Source organism: Chrysochloris asiatica, unplaced genomic scaffold (assembly GCF_000296735.1).
Source record: "Chrysochloris asiatica unplaced genomic scaffold, ChrAsi1.0 scaffold00376, whole genome shotgun sequence".
NCBI lineage: Eukaryota > Metazoa > Chordata > Mammalia > Afrosoricida > Chrysochloridae > Chrysochloris > Chrysochloris asiatica.
This window is the reverse complement of record NW_006408894.1, coordinates 1286170-1305647: the sequence shown is the minus strand read 5'-3', so window position 1 is coordinate 1305647 and position 19478 is coordinate 1286170. Positions and strand designations below refer to the sequence as shown.

Below are 19478 nucleotides of genomic sequence, written 5' to 3'. Positions count from 1 at the left end.
CGCCCGCCGCTGCCGCCGCCGCCGCTGCGCCTGCTGCTCCTCGCCGTCCCCGCTGCAGTGCGAAGGGCTCGAAGATGGCCGGTTGGCAGAGCTACGTGGATAACCTGATGTGCGATGGCTGCTGCCAGGAGGCCGCCATTGTCGGCTACTGCGACGCCAAATACGTCTGGGCAGCCACGGCCGGGGGCGTCTTTCAGAGCATTACGGTGAGCACTTGCGGAGGCCTGGTGCAGGTACCCGGACCCGAAAGGGGCTGCCGGCCGCCGGGGCATCGCAGCGCGGGGCCGGGAGACAGAGGGCCGTCGGCAGGTGTGAGAGGCGTTGGGCGCAGAGGATGCGGCTGCCGGCCCGGTACGGCCGGTTGCCCGGGACCGCACTGACAGGCGGGGGTGGCGGCCGGGTCCCCCTTGCCCCTGGTGGCGTTCCGACTGTGGGGGGTCACGCACAGGCCGGGTTGGGGGTACCTTTTTCCCCTAGTGCGGCTCCCCAGGTCCCCTGGAAGCCCGATGCTGGCTTTGCTCGTCCTGGGGTGGAAGCGGGGGTCGGGATTCCGGCCGGGGCTCCCGGCGACTGGGCCGCCCGCCCCTCGCTTAGTGGACAGCGCGCCGCGGGGCTGTGGGAGGCGGCGGCTGCCCGGCCCCCGAGATTCTCGGAGCGACTTTGCGTAGATTTGCCGGTGACCGGGCCTTCGGGGCTTGAGAGGAATGTGCGCCGACCACGTAGGTGGGTTCGTGAATCGCGACTTCGGCTTTGGGTGTACAGGGTTTTGTTTTTTTTTTAATTCTCCAAGATGGCGAACTGCCATTGATTTCTCTCCTTCTCCTATGGAGACTCATCGATACACCGTTATCCCTACTTACACTATTTACCTCTAAAAGGGAGGTGTTTGTAGGGAGGGTTTCAATAATCTGGGAAGACCCAGGAACGCTGTACTTCTCCAAGTCCCTCCCTCTTAAGTGATGGTTTTGAAGGAGCTGATGTAAATGTATGCTTACACAGTGCCTGATTTTCCTGTGATTTGATGGTTTTTGACTTGGTTGTCACATGGTTTGGGGGAATATTTGCCACTAAGCCTCCAAAGCTGCTTATTGTTTCCCCTGTTTTTTCCCAAGGCTCTTTCTGAAATGTGAAGATTTTATGAAATATGGGCACATTTCTCCTCCTTACCAAACGCCAAAATCCAATACCTCTATAACGGTGTCTCGAATTTTTCCTGCACTGCCTACCATGGTTTACCATCTAATTATATAGAACTTAATCTTTGAGATTGTACTTCAAGGTTTTCAAGTTCTACCTGTAGAGAGCTACAATTCTTACAGAGAATTGGCATATGGTGGCCAACTTTTTCTTCTGCAGTTCTCTTGTCTTTGTGTGTGATTTCCCGCTGTCTGCCTGGGAAGATTGCGGGAGTGTGCTTGGAAATGGCTGGGGCCTGCTATGACTCTGCAGTTCTGATGGGGGCGACGCCTTCTTTCTTATTCATGGAATGTTTGAATGCACGTTTTCTCCTTTCCGGTTCTGATGGCTACTTCAGTTTCTTTCCCACTCTCTCTCCATTACCTTTTACCATTGCCTACTGCAATGCTGCAGACAGAAACCTCTTTTAGTTTGCCAGGAAAGAAAACCGGTTAAGGAAGTGAGAGGGGAGGGAAAAAGGGTAATGGCTAGAAAAATTAGGAAGGGGAAATATGAATTTGGAAATGCACTAAGGTCTAGGGATTGAAGTTCACATCCTGGAGGATAGTTCAAGCCATCCAAGAAGAGAAGTGAACAGATCTGCAGAAGCATGAGCCTTATTTGGGGAGACTTTCAAGCAACTTTAAATGTGGTGCAACGTTACTGTTGTGTGACTGAATATGATTGACAAACTGTTGTTGAAAAGACTTTATGGCTGAATCTTTACCATGAGATAGCACCTTCAGACACTACCTCACTTGGTATAGTTTATAAATAATTCTTAAGTTTGCACTTTGCCTGGTGTCATCTACCAACTATTTTTAAAAAGATTCTTTGTATAGAATAGTCTTTAGTTAGAAGAGCTCTGTTTTAACTGAGAAATCTGAATTCACTCATGAAACATGTAACTGAGTAGGAGTAGATAATTTGAAGAAAAGACTGAATCTTGATTTTGCATTAGTGAAATGTGGTGGTCCTGTAGTGGCTGTACAACTTTGGCACATACTCGTTCCTGTTATATTCAGGCCTGAAAAGAATTAACTACAACTTCATATTTTTTGTTTTTCTTTTTTGGGGGCAGCCAATAGAAATAGATATGATTGTAGGAAAAGACCGGGAAGGTTTCTTTACCAACGGTTTGACCCTTGGCGCAAAGAAGTGCTCAGTGATCAGAGATAGTCTATATGTTGATGGTGACTGCACAATGGACATCCGGACAAAGAGTCAAGGTGGGGAGCCAACATACAATGTTGCTGTCGGCAGAGCTGGTAGAGGTAAGCAAGGTACTTTGTTGGTTAAAGATTGCATGCCACATTATAACTTATTGAGCAATTTCTTTAACATTTTGTATAAAAGTTTTAGTCCATAACGGCTATTAAGGTGGTTTTTGTGAACTGTCCGCACTAAAAAGAGGCATTGCTGTAGATAATTCTATAGTAGCTGCCTGTAAAACTTAGCTTTTGAAATTCCAACTTTATTTCAAAATGGAATGTTTAAATCATGTCATTTTTAGCTTAGCAAACTATTGTTGGAATTTGTCTTTTGAATTGCTTGGCATGCCAAGTGATAATCCACTCCTTTCTCAGTATTGTTAAATTGTTTAAATCAAATGCCTTTGCATCTTTGAACTTTGGATCTATTCCTTGTCTTTCCTGTATTTTAATCATTTACCTATGCAACATCAGTAAGGAAAAATTAACGTTGGTTCATTTTTCTATTAGGAACATTGCTGGGAAGAAAAAAATAACTATAATATGGGTTTTGAAGTAAGGAAGTGGTCCATATTTGTTTGGTTGTTGTTTAAAATATTTCAAAGACTAAGTTTTAGATTTGAAACAGTAGGAAGTAATGTTTCATTTGTACACTTGGTCCAGAAATTCTGGTGTCTCCTAATGTGGTCAACATTGTAGACATTCTTCACTAAAGAAGTCTGTTTTTTCCAAAAACTTTGTAGAAATAGAGGCTTATTAAGGCATACAGGAAAAGCACTCTATCATAAGGTCCATTTGAACCACAAGGTCGGCGGTTCAGACTCATTAGCCACGCCTTAGATAGCCTATGTTGTTGTTGTGAAGTGCCGTCGAGTCAGTTCCGACCCATAGTGACCCTGTATAAGGTTTCCGAGGAGCAGCTGGTGAGCTTGAACCACCGACCTTGCAGTTCAAACGGCTTTGCAGTCTGGCGCACAAACCAACAGCGCCACACAGGGTCTCTATAAGTCAGAACCAATTCAGTGGGCTCTTAAAAATAACAACAAAGTTGCTTTACAAATACATTTAAATATATTAACTTATGTAAAATGTTTTCATATTAAAAGGGGCTTCCATAGTCCCATATAAGCAAACTTGGCACATCTGATTTTAAAACCAGATCTGGTGTATGAAACAACTTGAAGCTGCTGAGCTGGAATGTAATGCTTTTGTTCTACCAACTCCCAGCCAGGTTACTTTATTCTGATGTGAATTTTTGCTTATGAATATTTCTCTGACAAAATTAGATGATTCTGAAATAATAGACAAATCTTTAAACATTACCTGAGCTCAAGAGACCAATGTTAAAAGGAGGTATAAATTATGTGACGAAATCAGAATGAGATTTTTATACCATACAGCACTACTGACATCTAGTGGCACTGAATATAAAATTTGACTATATAGAGAGAGAAACAGTTAGAAATAGTAAACCTTTTTTAGGATTTTAGACCAGGATTAAAAAACAAAGCAGTGAGCATTTCCATACATCCAGCCTTAATTACTTTTCATTTGACACTGAGAATGCTATTTGAAATTTTGTCTTGGTTTTTCTCTGAAATGAACGTGTTTAACCTCACTGATAAGACTTAATTAAGCATGTTGTATTTGTAGAGACTTGCAAATAATTTTTTCTTTAAACTTCATTTTGTGGCCAGTATTTGTTACATCAATCAACTTATTTTCCCCCTTGGAATATTACTGTCAAGTGCCATTAAGTCAGTTCCAACTCAGCAGTCCTGTATAGGGTCGCTGGTGGGTTTAAACCACTGACTTGAGGTTAGTTGTTCTAGAGTGACATTGAGTCAATTCTGACTCATAGTGAGTGACCCTGTATAGGGTTTCTGAGGAGCAGCTTGTGGCCTTGAACTGCAGACCTTGTGGTGTGTAGTCCATTGTTGATCCACAGTGCCACACCAGAAGCCCACTTCCGATTAGTAGTCCAGTGCTTATCCTATAGAGCTACACGAGCACTCATATTCAGGGTTGTTTTTCCCTCCCTAGCTAGTGTAAAGATAATTAAAGAGCTCTGAAGTTGCCTTGGGCTCTCAGAATGCAGTCAGTAGTTACTGTGTTCTGTTTCAGCGTATTACTATTTTGAGAGTTCTCTGATTTGGAGATCCTAGTTGACTCTTCAGTGCTTGACAGTTCATGGAAAACTAACTTAATATTAAATTATTAATTGGGGTTCTTTCTGCTAAAACTTGAGTGACTTTCTTGATTAACACTTCTTTTGAAACACTTTTCTTCTTTCTCTTTCAGTCTTGGTCTTTGTAATGGGAAAAGAAGGGGTCCATGGAGGCGGATTGAATAAGAAGGCATACTCAATGGCAAAATACTTGAGAGACTCTGGGTTCTAGCTGCTAGGCAGACTGTTAAGTATTAGGGGAAAATTGCTCTTAAACTTTCCTAGCTGTAAGCTTGAGTCTTAATTCTGGAAATTTTATTAGCAATGCAGGGTGATGGGGTATGAACCTGTGTCTCCTTTGTATCCCTCTGTTTGTGGGGAAAGGTGTCTTTCTTTCTGCCCTCCCCCCCTTAAATAATTCTGTTCACTTTTGTTTTGTTTCCTTGTGTACTCCAGCATTGGTTATAGTCATGGGAAAGGAAGGTGTCCACGGAGGCACTCTTAACAAGAAAGCATATGAACTCGCTTTATACCTGAGGAGGTCTGATGTGTAAGCAGCCTCTCCCCATCTACCTAGCAACTGTCTTCATCACCACCCCAATTATGGTCACAGTGCTACCAGACTATAGATGGTAGCTATTTTTTTCTTTACCTATTTTCTAATGTCATAATTCCTGTTTGTCCAATGGATCATTTATATGTTAACCACTGTATGTAACCAATCCTTATCTGGCAAAATAATTGCAGCACAATAATGATTTGCATGATACCTTGAAATTTGGGGGGAGGGGGCATGCCAAGTTGGGCATCACTGTCTTATCAATTAATGGGATATTGATTACTAAAATAAGGTAATATTAAGCAAGGTGCCGGTTGTACAATCTAATTTGATCAATGTCTTTTCAGCACTTTTGAGCATTTACTTGGCTCATTTAGTCTTCCTTTTGTTGCGCATGGTTGGGAGGAAAAAGTGCATGCATCTTTCCTTCACTCCTCTCTTTTCCCATCCCTCCTTTTGCACATAAGGTATATTTGGTTTGCTTCCATCTTCTCTTATGCAGTGCCTGGTTTATTTAACCAATTAGTACCCTTTTTCTTGATGAGCTATGAAAGCTACAGTAGTTTGCTTTCAGTATTGTTGTTGCACTTGAGACAATACTTTTTTCATAGTATCTCCAGGACATATGAACAGTGCAACTGCAAAACAAGAGCAAAGGCACTTCCTCCCATGTTCTTACAGTAACCATACTGATTGAATACCCAGGGACATTCCATCATTGCAATAGCTCAGATTTTTTCCTTTGCACACCAGCTCTACTCTTTTAGTAAAATTGTAAAAGGCTGCCATTATGGACATTAGGTATCCCAAATAACCATCTGGAGTGTGTCCAGTTTGTTCTTCATAGGACCAATTTTTATTTGCAGCTTGAGATTTTATATGAAGTTGCATTATTGTGGACTTGGCTGTCTTGTGATGAATTTTTTCCATATGTATTCTGTGCCATACTATTGTTAAAATGAACTGTTGCTATTGTGAAGATGGATTTTAACTGACTTATTAAGGATTTCTTTCAAATGGCACTACTTTAGGGACATTCTAGTATTTGCTTCTATTTGTTTGGGCCTTGTGGATAATGTACAGATTTAAAACAAATCTTGTTGCTGATTTGTCCATTTCTTTCCCTGCACTTTGTTACATCTGGGATACAGTCTAACTCATCTGATTTAATATGCATTTAAAAAAATGCCATAACTATTAAACACCTTGTTTACAGACAGATGAAATAAATTTATTCCAACCAAATAATCTAGACTCTTGTTGTTTATGTAAATTGTTGGCTTACTGTTAGTTGACTTTTAACACAGTGGAAACATAGAATAGACTAAAGTCTGCAGCAAGCACAAAAGCTTATCCCTCCCCCCTTCCAAAATACAGCTGATAGCCTACTTTATTTCAAGCAGTATTTATAAATAAAACTCAGTTTCTGGAAATTTCTTTTTAATAATCTTTGATTAAAAATAGATTTCAGGTTCATTTTCAGGTGTCTAAGAGGAAAATTTACGTAGCATCTTATAAATGATTCTAGATGTGATATAAAGTGAGTAATAAGGAGGTCCAGTGCCTAGAAGAGTTTCTGCATTATTGCAGATCCTTCTATGTTTAAAAATCTCATGCTGCTTTAGATTTGGAGACTGTTGGCAGGCTGAAGTTAGCCAACTGGGATAGGACTGTTCTTCTTAAGAGCAGAAAACGTCATATAAGCCTAGTTTCTGACTTTGGAATAGTATGTTGGTAACGGCTATGCAATCATCTGGTTTAATCCCAGAGGTCCAAAGAGCCCTGACAAGTATTGAAGTTTTAGTAGATTGCATACTATTTAAGCAGGTCATTATTACTATGAATTTTCAACAGAAGCTCATAGCACAGATGCTCATAATAAAGAAATTGTGGGTCTACGTGGGAGTCCTGATGTGGCGCTGTGGGCTCATGGCGCTGGACTGCAGAGTCACTTTGAACCACAAGGTCAGTGGTTCAAGCTCACCAGCTTCTCCTTAAAACCCTATACAGGGTTTGTTATGAGTCATAACCAACTTGATAGCACTTAACAACAGCAGTGTGAAAATGTGGAGATGCTTATTGCAGATTCTGGGCTCTATGTATCCTTATAGGTAGAGATTTCATAGACCCAACAAGTCCCTCTTTAGAAACAATCCCTGGGTGACTTAAGTAGGCTGGAAGCTACCCTTTTAGGAGCATTGGTTTAGGGAATATTAATCTCCTTGGCCTTACTGACAAAATTATATTGAGTATAAATAAAATTTCTCTGACATTACTGTCAGGCATTAAGACTTGGTACATAATCAAAAACCCAAACCCACTGCCAGCAAGTTAATTCCCACTCATCTTTACGGTACCAAATAGCCTCCTCTTTCTTCCATGGAGCAGGTGGTGCTCATTTACTTGCACATGCTGTTAAGTGCTGTCAAGTTGGTTCCGACTCATATGGTTTCCAAGGAGTGGCTGGTGAGAGTTTGAACAACCAACCTTGTGGTAGATTTAAAAGTGTGGAAGATGGGGGTTTAGGGTTACTTAAGTAGTTGGGCAAATGCTAGAAATCATAGAAGAGAAACATGGTACCAGCTCATTGACCTGTAAGATCCCTGCTAAGAACAAGTTGCAAGTTGCAAATTTTCATTTGGCTGTTGAGTTGTGGTTGGAGGTTTTATAGTAATGCTTGAGTTGTGAAGAGCTATTAGGGAAATTACTACAGAAAGCAGTAGCCAAAATTGTGAAACCCTTACTGCATGAAAATCTTAATTGATGAAGTATATGTCTGTGTTTGTTGGGTGTGAAGACTAGAAGATAGTAGAGGGCAACTATCACTTAAGTAAGGAAATTAGCCATCAGCTCCTTCCTTCCTTCCATTCCATTAACCAAAACAGTTATGAGAAATAGATGTATATATATATATATACATACTTTGCTTATTTCTTAGTTCCTTGAATTTAATGTAAGGAAATTGAACTATACAAAGTTATATACTGGAAGTTCCATCATATAGCATTACTTAGAATAATCAAACAGATCAATTTTGAGAAACTCAGGGTGAATAAATTATATCCCTAGGATGAAAAACAGTCATTGAAGTATGAACACAAGAAAATGCTCACCACTGAACATATGAGGATATAATCAGATTTTATATACATTGTAAATACATACATATATACAATAGTGTAAAATACACATGTACTTTACAAACATTTCTGAAGACAGTATCTCAAGATGATACATTTATCTCTGGGCTAAGTTTCCAAGTGACTATTTTGATTTCGGTGTTTAATACTACTTTTATAATTAGAAAATATTTTAATTAGGAAGGTTTTCTAAACATATAAAAATCAAATTTTAATTATACTGAATTTCCTATTCAGAAATCCCCATAGTTATGTCATCAAGTGACTATCAAGAGAAATAGTTAATGTTCTAACCAGTGCTATTAAATAAGATGCCTCATTTTTTTTCTTTTTTTAAACAATGAAAACTAATCCTTTGGAGTTTCAAAAAAAAAAGTTTTTGCCGTAGAAACACGCCTTACTTTAAGGCACCAGGTCCTTGATCTGAACAGTGAGTTATGGGCTGAAAGAAGGTAACATTTAGTTCACTAATATGTGGTTATATCCTACCACACTTAATAACTTTTTAAAAGTTTTAGGTATGATGCTGCTATTTTAATTTAAAGATTACAGTGAATGAGATTACTGTGTATGTGCCAGGCATAATGCTTTGTTCTCATACCCTACCTTAATTTAATTAAATTATGCAAATTACCATACAGAATTAGGAAGGTTAGGGTCATACAGATATGCCAAATTCCAAATAGCTTTGTTTTAACTACCATGGTAAAAATGTCTCAAGAGATTTTCTGAAATAAAATTGTTTGATAGCCTGATTCTCAGGTTTGTATTTTATAAAAGGGGGTGGGGTGGGTGGAGAGATGGAGTAGTATCAGACGATAAATACTGAATTCAACTTTTATTTTCCAAAGTGGAAATAACTTTTTTCCCCCAATTTTAAGTTTTGAAAAAGTGAATTTCTAATCCTTTCATTTAAAATTTATTAATTTTTTACAACAAAAGACACCCCCAGACATTTCATATCCTTGTTGTTCTATAAGTTTTTATTAGTGTCATATTAATATTTTCCATTTTAATACAGAGCTGTGTTTATCTGTTCAGGACCATGTAGTTGTCTAGTATAAGGATGTACCATAATTTAACAATAGTGTACCACAGTGTACACTAGTAGAATAATTTTGGCTGCAGTCTTTTTAATTTAGGATTACATAATTGTGGGCAGTTACCTTGTATAAAATTTTAAGGTGATGTGTATTTATCTGTCATACCTTGATAGCACTGCATATTAATAAGGCTAATGTGATAAAGTAGTACTATAGTAGAACAAACATATGCTGGTTTTTAAAAATGGAAAACATGTTTATTAACATTTATACTCTCCTTACAAGGCCATGTAAAAAATCATAGCATTTTGATTATATGTCTCTATTTTCTACATAATTACAATAATATATAATATAATTTAGTTTTTCATAATACATTGTTAAAATACACCATTAATTCTGTTAAACATAAGCATTAATTTTCAAATCCAATACTTGAACAGTTTTCTCTCTACATAGTTTAGGAGGGTGAATAGCATGAAATGCTCTTTATTAAGAGGTATATGATCTGAGTATGAACAGCTGCTGAAGTTCAGTATTTTCAGTTTTCTTTTTGCTTTGATCGCCACAGAAAACCCAAAGGATACTAAAATTCATCAAGCAAAATTCAGAAAAATTAATTGTTCAAATTCATACATAATATTATAGTATTAAAAATCTTCAAAAAAAAATTATTATTATTTTTTAATGTTATTTCTGCACTGGCATGGACCATTCCTGTGAGGATAACACTACTTGGGGATAGGAAAGAAAAAGAGTTCTGAGTAGATCTTTTCTTTGTGGTGCTGATAAAGACGAAAATAGTAGAGTACACCTTGTTGACTTCTCCATCACAATTCTGAGAAATAGCAAAACATACATATTCTAATTCAACAACTTTTGAGTAACTTTATGGAAGTGGTAGTTGGCTTAACTCATGCTAGATAACAGCAGCACTGACCTTTTGTGTAAAACAAAACATTTGCATACTTTGATGTGGTCTTAATTGCAAGCTTACTCTCAAGATTAAAAAAAAAATGTTTTGGCTCTTTTCCATTCCAAAAGCAAAGTTGATGAAATGAAGAACTGAGAAATACTGGATCAAAAATTCGGTTTCTGTCATCTGATTAAACTGTAGAATACTGAAAAAGTTATTTCTACAGAAACCTCTGAAGGGATCCAAAAAACCACATGATGTACCTAAATAAAATTTTAAAGAGAAACAAACCAATCACCCACTGAAGGTCAAACAGTATTTGCTATGTTGTAATCTAGTTCACCATTAGGCTGCAGTTGGACCACGACATTATGTTCATTAATTTCATTTTCTGCGTCACTACTGTCAGTATCTTCATTATCATCTTCTTCATAGTCTGACGACTCTGTCATGTTCTGATGTGAGCGGGATTCTGACAAAGCCCCAAATGACTGAGTGCTGACAGAAGCCAAATGTCTAAGTAAAGGGGTATGTTCTGACACTTCATTTTCTTCTTGACTACTGTCTGTATCAGAATCTGAATCGCCTTGAGAAGGAACAACTTTTTGCTTGCAGACTGGACAAGTTTTTTTTGTTTTAGTTAGCCAAGGGTCTACACATTTGCAGTGGTAAGCTGTTAAAGCGAAATATACATTTTTAGTTAGTAAACTGATTGAGAGCATTATATTTAATCTCTAGTCATGTTTGTTTATTTAGTGTTCTTCTGATCCATATGCAGGTAGGGACAGGAGAAGAAAGTTTATAAATTTTTATAAGTACATATCATCCTTTAATGAGACCACTAATTAGTACAAACCTTGGCTTGTGATTTGCTAAGTACTATTTTCCGTCTCTCACCTCTAATATGATCCCCTAAATGTAAACTACTCTATACATAAAATAAACTTAAACTAGTGTGTAATTACTCATACCATGAGAACAGGGAAGGATTCTGAGCTTGTCACCATCTTCATACTCATCCAAACAAATGGCACATACATCATACTCATCTCCTATAACAAAAAATAGTAACAAATTAGGATGTAGAACAGTAGTCTCAAGTTTTCTAACTATTTAGGTTAGGTCTTTCTCAATCCATTGTTTTAAAATTTTTATGGGATGCCTTTTGTTTAATTTCCTGTCAGATGCAGGGAACTGCTTAACTGTTCAAGTTGAAGGACTTGAATATGTTATTAACCTTTTACCTAAAACAGTCAATTGGAAATAGATGTCAAATTTGTATACCTTATCAAATAAAGATGGAAACATGTTAGAACATACTCCTATGTTTTTAATACATTCCCTTTGCCATCTAATCAATTCTGTCCCCATAATGACTGCAGAGGATCAGAGTAGAACTGCCCCAGACGGTTTCCAAGGCTGTCATATCTATGGAAGCAGATTGCCAGGTCCTTCTGCTGGTCAGGGACACATGAGCTTGAACCTCCACAAAGTTTTTGAGCCCCCTTGAACAGTAGGCTTTAGTTCAGCAGCCAAGAACTACTAAGCTGCCAGAACTCCTTTTAAAATACATTAGCAAAAACAGATTTTCAATGAGATACATTGGATTTCACATCATAGCCTCCCAACATTTAGCAGTTGAAATTATTTAGCTTTTGATACCCAGCATCTACTTTGAAGGGTTGTGAGGATTAAATGAGATATGTGCAAAAAACCAGACACAACCTATTTTATAAATGGTGATTATTAATGTCATTGCTGTTTTGTTTTATTGCTGAATTTATAATGCCTCTCTCCAAATATAACCGTGTCTAATCTCTGAAACCTGTAAATATGTTAAATTACATAGCAAAAGCGAATTAATGTTGCAGGTGGAATTTCAGTTGCTAATCATACTTCTAATCTGCCAGAATTGTAAGCAAAATAAATTTATAGTGTTTTAAGTCACATAAGTTTGTGGTAATTTGTTACAGAATCAATATGAAACTAACAGTATTTTATCTGAGTCACTACTGTTGTTAAAGTGCCGTTGAGTCGGATCCGACTCAATGACCCTGTATAGGGTTTCCAAGAGGAGCGGCTGGTGAGTTTGCACTGCAGACCTTGTAGTTCAAATCGACCTTATCCAGTGCTTATTCTAAGCACCACACCAGGATTCCTAAGTTGAACAGAGTTGATATTCAGAGTCACTGAGCGTTCATATCAATCTTCTGAGTGTAAATAATGGACTTATATTGATCTTTCCACATTTTCTTGCCACAGTATTTACTTTGATGATGACAGGTCAGGATTCAAAGATGTCACTTGTGATCATGGACCAGATTGGAACCTAGAGCTTTATAGAATGCTAACACCCACAGCCTTGGATGTGCGAAGAAAGCACATTAGAATGTCTGGGGTTCATACTTTGGTGCATTTATTTATAATTATATATGTAACCTTGTAGAAGATAACTTTCCAATACAGTTTTCTCAAAGGCAAAAAACAAAACAAAAAAAAAAACAATAATATACTCATGTTGTTAAGGATTATAGGAGATAATGCATGTATGTAGAGTACTTTACATAGTGTTTGACACATACCAGGGGCTTCAAAATGTTTGTGGGGAAATTCCATTTTAATTCCATTCTTCCATGATTTTTTTTAGAAGCCCTTTTGAACAGTACATATTAACCATATCTACTTCTGATTAGAATGGCACATTGGTTCTAGTATGCACCCTGCAGACTGGCTCATAGGCTGCTTTCTAATACCTGTGTGCTATCTATTCCACCAGATGAACTGTACGCTTACAAAGAGCTTGCTGTGATGGTCATTGAACCTAATTGTTGTTACTTACGATAATTATATAATTAAATATTCAGCAGCCCATGAACTGTGAGTGTAAAAGCTTACTGGTTTTATTTGTAAGCCAGGTTGAATGCATTACAAACACTTAATATAAGTAGTTATAGCCGCACCTATGTGATCCACCCTAAGTCCTGCCAGGGCCAAATATTACTAAATTAGATATGGACAAGTAAATTGTAAAAGATTAGTCAAACATGTATCAGTAAAAAGTAGAAGTGAAAGGAGAATCTAATTCTTGTATACTTTAAAGAACCTGAAAGTAGAAATGGCATAAAGTACATTACGTACCATGATAACTTGGAAATCAAGTCAGCAGATTAATTTTCCAAATAAATGACTGACGCCTCATATCAACCCACTGTTAAGCTATCAAAAGATAAGGCATTTGTATAGTTTATAATTTATGTACATTTTTTGTTGTTAAGTGCCGTCGAGTCAATTCCGACCCACAGTGATCCTGTATGTATATTTAGCAGATCTTAAAAATTGACCAATTGCTTATTGGTTCCAATAGTATAAAATAAGAGGGTTGTAACCACTGTGTAATAAATGTTAGTTATTCTTAATATTAACACTATATTAGAAAGAAAGTTCTGTTACTTAGTATAAACTAGTAGTTCTCAGTTAGGGTCAATTTTGTCTCCCAGGGACATTTGGCAATGCCTGCGACATTTTGGTAGTCAAACTGGAGGATCATACATCCTACAATGCTCTGGAGAGCTCCACAACAAAGAATTATCCAGCCCAAAATATCAAGTGTTGAGGTTGAGGAACCCTGGAATAAATCCCTCTGGGCTTTATCAAACAAAGGCTTTGTTAATTTTCACTGGTGGATCAAGTGTGTAGAAGGCCCATGGAAGGGGTGAGATTCATATATGTTATGTGAAAATATGGAAATGCTTCTGTGTCGAGTATTTTTGGCATTACTGTTACTTGAAAAGTTTCACGACATCACTTAAAGTCTCATCAATCTAGGCATGTTATATACTTAGGTGGGCAGAACTTTGGCTTTCCCTTAGAACCCTGTTCCTTCCTAATTTCCCCCTATTTCAGTATATTTCAAACACAAAACCTACATGAGGTACAGCAAAGGTATTTGCTCATCAGAATAGCAATCACATAAACAGGAAGGCCCAAGACAACCAGTGCAGTATGTGAACTGGCTTGGACGTAAGGTGTCACCAAGCCCTGGAAACTTTTATCTGCAAAACATCCTCTGCATCTATCTATTCTTTCCATCTCTTCAATTACTCTGGTCTTAACCGCTTGTCATACTGTAATGACATGTATGTTACTGTGATGGTGGAAGCTATGTCAGCAGTATTTTAAATATCAGCAAGGTCACTCAGGGTGGACAGATTTTAGTGGACCTTCTAGACTTAAGACTAGGAACAAAAGCCTGGTACTATGCTTCTAAAAATTAGTCAACGGAAGCCCTGGGAATCCAACAGAAGATTGAGATAATATTGGAAAATGAACCTCCAATGTTGGAAGCCACTCAAAATATACTGTGCATATAACAATGAACTCCAGAATACAATAGTTGTGAAGGTAGTGGCACAGGACTGGGCAATATTTCATTTTGATGTGTATGTGGAGTTGCCATAAATAAGAGGTGATTGATTTATGGCTACTACCAACTATCTCAGTCTCCTCTCTGGTTTTCTTTACATCTGTTCTTGCTCCCTGCCTTCTCTCCATAACCAGTGATATTTAAAAATGTAAATCACATCATATCAATCCCATGTAAGTTGCTCTCGATCTCACTTAAAATCTCAGTTCCTCATTATACCCTTCATGTAATGGAGTAAGATAGGACCGTCTCCTATCTCATCTCTTACAGTCTGCCTTTCACTCAATAGGCTCCAGTCACACTGGCTGCCTTTCAGTCTTTGAACAAACTAAATACAAAAGTAAGTAAGGTACATTGGACCATGCTACAACAAAAACAATACTGACATAAAACCAGAGATAGATAGAAAACCATTTCTAGAGAGGACTAAAAATTGATGAGTTTAACTGTTCCATTTTATAACATTCATTCAGACCTTGGGAGCCCCTAGTGGCACAATGGTTAAATGCTTGCTTAGCTGCTAACCAAAAGGCTGGTAGTTTGAACCCACCCAGTGGCTTTGCTGGAGAAAAGACCTGTTAAAGATTATAACCTATGAAACTGAATAGGGCACTTTTACCTGTTTGCAGGGTCCTAATGAATCAGAATCTCTACATACTTGACACATAACAACAGGTCAGACTTTAAGACAACCAACCAGAATAGGATTTTTTAAAATAAAGGGTAAAAGAGATTGAACATTTAGGACAGAATACAACTTTCATAAGAGTTAATGGCAACACTACACATTATTATAAATAAACCCAGGGAAGGTGACTCAATGAATGCATGAACTTCAAAGCAAATGTTACTGCCCTTGTAGAGGAGTATGTTCCTAGTTATTCCCTGCTTTTGGTAGTAAAAGAAACAATGGCAGCTTTTTCTAGAAAAAGTAAATCTTCTCTCCTCTTCTTCATACCATTTTCCAAGAAATTGGAATTAAAGACAATAGTATAAAATAGTTTTAAAGCCAGAATTCCTTGAGAATCTTCACTAATTATTTTCAAGCCCTTATCAAAGTAATTAATATTTACTTAAAAACTTGGATTAAAGGTAGTTAAATGTGGTTATAAAAAGTATAAAAATTAAGTATTGCTTTTATATAATCTCCTATAAAATGCTATGTTGCTGTTTTTCAATCTCTGAAATAAAAACCTTTCTCCTATACATATTACCTTGGGGAACTCTTCATGATTAAGCTTTATTTTTATCACTGTTTCAGGGATCTGGCTCTTTTAGGAGACGGCTCTCAAACAGCCTGCCTTAAATGCTCGGTAGAGGGACAGCTAAGTGAAAACATGAAGATTTTCCATCTGTTAGGAAACAGTGTATGGCAACGAGTCCTGTGTACAAACTTAGAGAAATACACTAATTGAATGATGCAGTCAACTGGAAACCACAATGTCAATGAAAGCAATATTAAGTAATGAAATTTATTAGAAGCTAGTTGGTTCAAAAGCAAGAAAACAACTAAAAGCCTATTTTTATTTTACATGTTCTGGAAATGGCCAAGACAATATACTTAAATCACATATTAATCAGCACAAGCATTTCTGAAAGCTGCAAATGTGAAGATAAGAAAGATAGGGAAATTAGGATTATGTCCCCAAAGTATGGTAAGCAGGAAAGATCTGACGAACTTTTACAGATATTACCTGTGTGCAGAAGTTTCAAGTTGTTTCTTGACTAAATCCAACACACTACTAGTAGCTTCAGGGCCTCTGTACTTGCTGTTCTTTGCCTGCAGTGTTCCTCCCCACTCCCCACCCCCACCACTATGCTCTCACTTCCTTCAGATCTATGTGAAGTGTCTTTCTCAGGTCTTCCCTTCCTTATCTAAAATAGCATCTCTTCTCCACCATTACATATCATGAATTTTCCTTCATTGCATGACATCTTTCTCTCATTTGTCTGCTCCCACTTGTTACTAAGTGCTGTTAAGTATAGGTACCCACCCTGTGGAGGGTTTGCAAGGAGCAGTTGGTGAGTTTGAACCACTGACCTTATGGTTCAAACTGATCTTTTGGTCTAGTGCTTTATCCCGCAGTGCCACACCAGGCCCTGACTAAGCTCCATAAACAGCAATTGTGTATGTTTTTCTAGTACCTAAAACAGTGCTTGGCACACAAAGAAAGTATTCAGGGAATATTTATTGAAGAACTGTCTAAATAAAACGTTTTAACCAGGAAATCCAGATTTTTCTTACCTCGTATTAATTACAGCATAGGAGCTAATCACATAGATCTAAATATAAAAAGCTAACAACTTGTATAATGCAGATACATTCTATATAGCTTCTAACTGGCCTCATGTTCTCTCTTCTGGCACTGTGGGTTAATGCACCAGACTGCAAAGCCACTTGAACTGCAAAGTTGGCAGTTCAAGCTCACCAGTCGCTCCTAGGAAACCCTATACAGGGTTGCTATGGGTTGGAACCTACTCAACAATCAGAAGAGAGGAAGGCACGAAAGGGGAAAAGGGGTGGGAGGGAGTGGGGGAAGGAGGAAGAACATGTTTACATATATATTTATGGTTCTACTAGATCATGATATTATTCTAACTGTGGATCATGGTCAAAACATTTGAAAGCCTCTAGTGCTGGGTATGGATCTACTAAAGAATTTTCTTAACATTTATGATTTATTTTGGTTTTCTTAAAGATACTATTTGCCAGACTTTTAAATGGGGCAAATTAATAAAGGATAACCACAAGGAAGATTTATACACTTCACATCAAAATAGAAAATAAGCAGAAAGATTTAGCAAACAGCAGAACAAAAATGAAAATGAAAAGAAAAACCATAAACAAAATAAACTCACCACAAAAAAATTATGTGGAATAAAGAAACCAGCAGCACCACTAAAAATGACATCAACCTGTTACACCGATCAACAATTATACTGAATGTAAATTAATCGCATCAGTTAAGAAACAGAGGAGATAAAAAAAACCGAGATCCTCCAATATTCGGTCTACAGAGTAACATCACAGAAACGGAGACAGCCTAAATACTCATCAACAGAAAAATGGTTAAATGAACTTTGGTACATACACACAATGGAATACTATGCAAAGGTGAACAATAACAAAACTACTGTACAACTGACAACATGAATCTAAAGGACATTATGCTGAGTGAAATTAATCAATCACAATAGGACAAACATATGAGGCCACTGTTGCAAAATGGTTTTTTTTTTTTTAATTTTCTTTATAAAAGAAATATTCTAAGATGGTTATGGGGAGGGGAGACTGATTATTCACAGGCCTAGTGTGGCACTGTGGGTTAATGCACTGGACTGCAGGGTCAGTTTGAACCGCAAAGTCAGAAGTTCAAGCTCACCAGCTGCTCTTGGAAATTCTATACAGGGTTGCTATGAGTCACAACCGACTCAATGGTACTGAACAACAGAGGGTAGACACACATTAACATGGATGATGGATATACATCAAGGAGGAGGTTAGCAAAGGAAAGATGAAGCTAACAGTAGAGATGGAAGAATGCAAGAGTTAAAGTGAATAGAGGTGAATACTGTTAGCTGATGGATGGTACATGAAGGGATTGCAATCAGTGTAATAAAGCTAATAAGTATTGATCTGTTGAATGTAAAACTGATGATATGCTCTGTAAACCTATACTCAATTCACAATAAAGGTTTTTTGCTTTTTTGTTTTTAAAAACCACTTAAAGTACATAGTTAAAACTGGAAATCACAAGACTAATTTGACAGATATTCTGGTTTATGAAATTTTTAAACATATATATACATATAATGTTTGGAAGAAGTGCATATAAGTGTTAGAAGAAGTGCAGCCACAGTGCTCCTTGGAGGCCAGGATGGCCAAACTTCATCTCTCATACTTCAGACAAATCGTCAGGCGGGACCAGTTGCTGGAGAAGGATATCATGTTTGGTAACGTGGAGGATCAGAGAAAAAGTGGAAGACCCCCTGTGAGGTGGGTTGGCAAAGTAGCAGCATCGATGGACTCAAGCGTGGCAACAATAGTGAGGTTGGCCTAGGATCGGGCAGTGTTTCATTCTGCTGTGCATAAGGTCATTATGAGTCGGTACCGACTCCATGGCACCTAACTACAACAACAATATATATATTAAACAACAAATGAAATCAATAATCTAAATAACAAAAACCTATTCCTAAAATAAACCATTTACTTCATCATCCCTATATTCAGTTCTGCTGTGTCTGGTTAGCACAAGTAGTTATGTGCTTCACTACTAACCAAAAGGTTGACAGCTCAGTACATCCAGATACACATGAGAAGAAAAGCCTGGCATTCTACTTCCGAAAAATCAGCCACTGAAAACGCTGTGGAGCACAGTTCTATTCAGACACACACAGGGCTGACAGGAGTTTAAATGGACTCAGCAGCAACTGTTTTTAGTAATAGGACTAACAGCAATAGCTGCTATCATTGAATGCTTACTTATGTGCCAAACACTGTTCGAAGCTCATTATAAATTAACCTTTGTGATCATGATAAGCTATGGACATCAATGCAGAGAATGAGTACTCCAAAAATACTTAATTGTGCTCATGAGGAAGCTATATATAGACCAAGAGGCAGATGTACCAAAACTAAGCATCACTGAAATTGTTTAAAATCATGAAAGATGTGTGCCATATTTATTCAGACTGTATGCTGATCAAATAATCTGAGAAGCTGAATTATATGAAGAAGAAAATGGCATTAGGATTGGAGGAAGACTCATTAACAACCTGTGATATACAGGTGATAAAACCTTGCTTTCTGAAACCGAAATGACTTAAAAATACTTAGTAA

At 37.7% G+C, this 19478-nt stretch overlaps 2 protein-coding genes across 5 annotated transcripts in view; one reads left to right on the top strand and one right to left on the bottom strand.

Annotated features, from left to right (window-relative positions):
- Window positions 1-6: 6 nt before the first annotated feature.
- Window positions 7-6358, top strand: PFN2 (profilin 2). 4 transcript variants are annotated; one of them, XM_006876369.1, is made up of 4 exons: window positions 18-206; window positions 2258-2450; window positions 5011-5095; window positions 5915-6349. In XM_006876369.1, exons 1-4 carry the CDS (start codon window positions 75-77, stop codon window positions 5925-5927), a joined length of 423 nt encoding a protein of 140 aa, XP_006876431.1. In that variant the 5' UTR covers window positions 18-74; the 3' UTR covers window positions 5928-6349. The 4 variants fall into 4 exon arrangements, with proteins under 4 accessions (XP_006876430.1, XP_006876429.1, XP_006876431.1 ...); XM_006876366.1 differs by having other exon boundaries at window positions 75-206; window positions 5011-5102; window positions 5915-6070; XM_006876368.1 differs by having other exon boundaries at window positions 7-206; window positions 5011-6358.
- Window positions 6359-10520: 4162 nt separating this feature from the next.
- Window positions 10521-19478, bottom strand: part of RNF13 (ring finger protein 13) — a 121237-nt gene continuing 112279 nt past the window's right edge. Inside the window, exons 8-9 of the mRNA XM_006876371.1 lie at window positions 11184-11264; window positions 10521-10885 (exon numbers count right to left, since the gene is read on the bottom strand). Coding sequence (XP_006876433.1) covers window positions 10521-10885; window positions 11184-11264 — 446 coding nt within the window. The remainder of the gene's footprint in view (window positions 10886-11183; window positions 11265-19478) is intronic.

Excerpts from the sequence above, each read along its gene's own strand:
- PFN2 (XM_006876366.1), top strand. The coding sequence starts at position 75 with ATGGCCGGTTGGCAGAGCTACGTGGATAACCTGATGTGCGATGGCTGC. Across the intron at positions 207-2,257 it reads GCGTCTTTCAGAGCATTACG|CCAATAGAAATAGATATGAT; the intron begins GTGAGCACTTGC and ends TTTTGGGGGCAG. Across the intron at positions 2,451-5,010 it reads TGTCGGCAGAGCTGGTAGAG|CATTGGTTATAGTCATGGGA; the intron begins GTAAGCAAGGTA and ends TGTGTACTCCAG.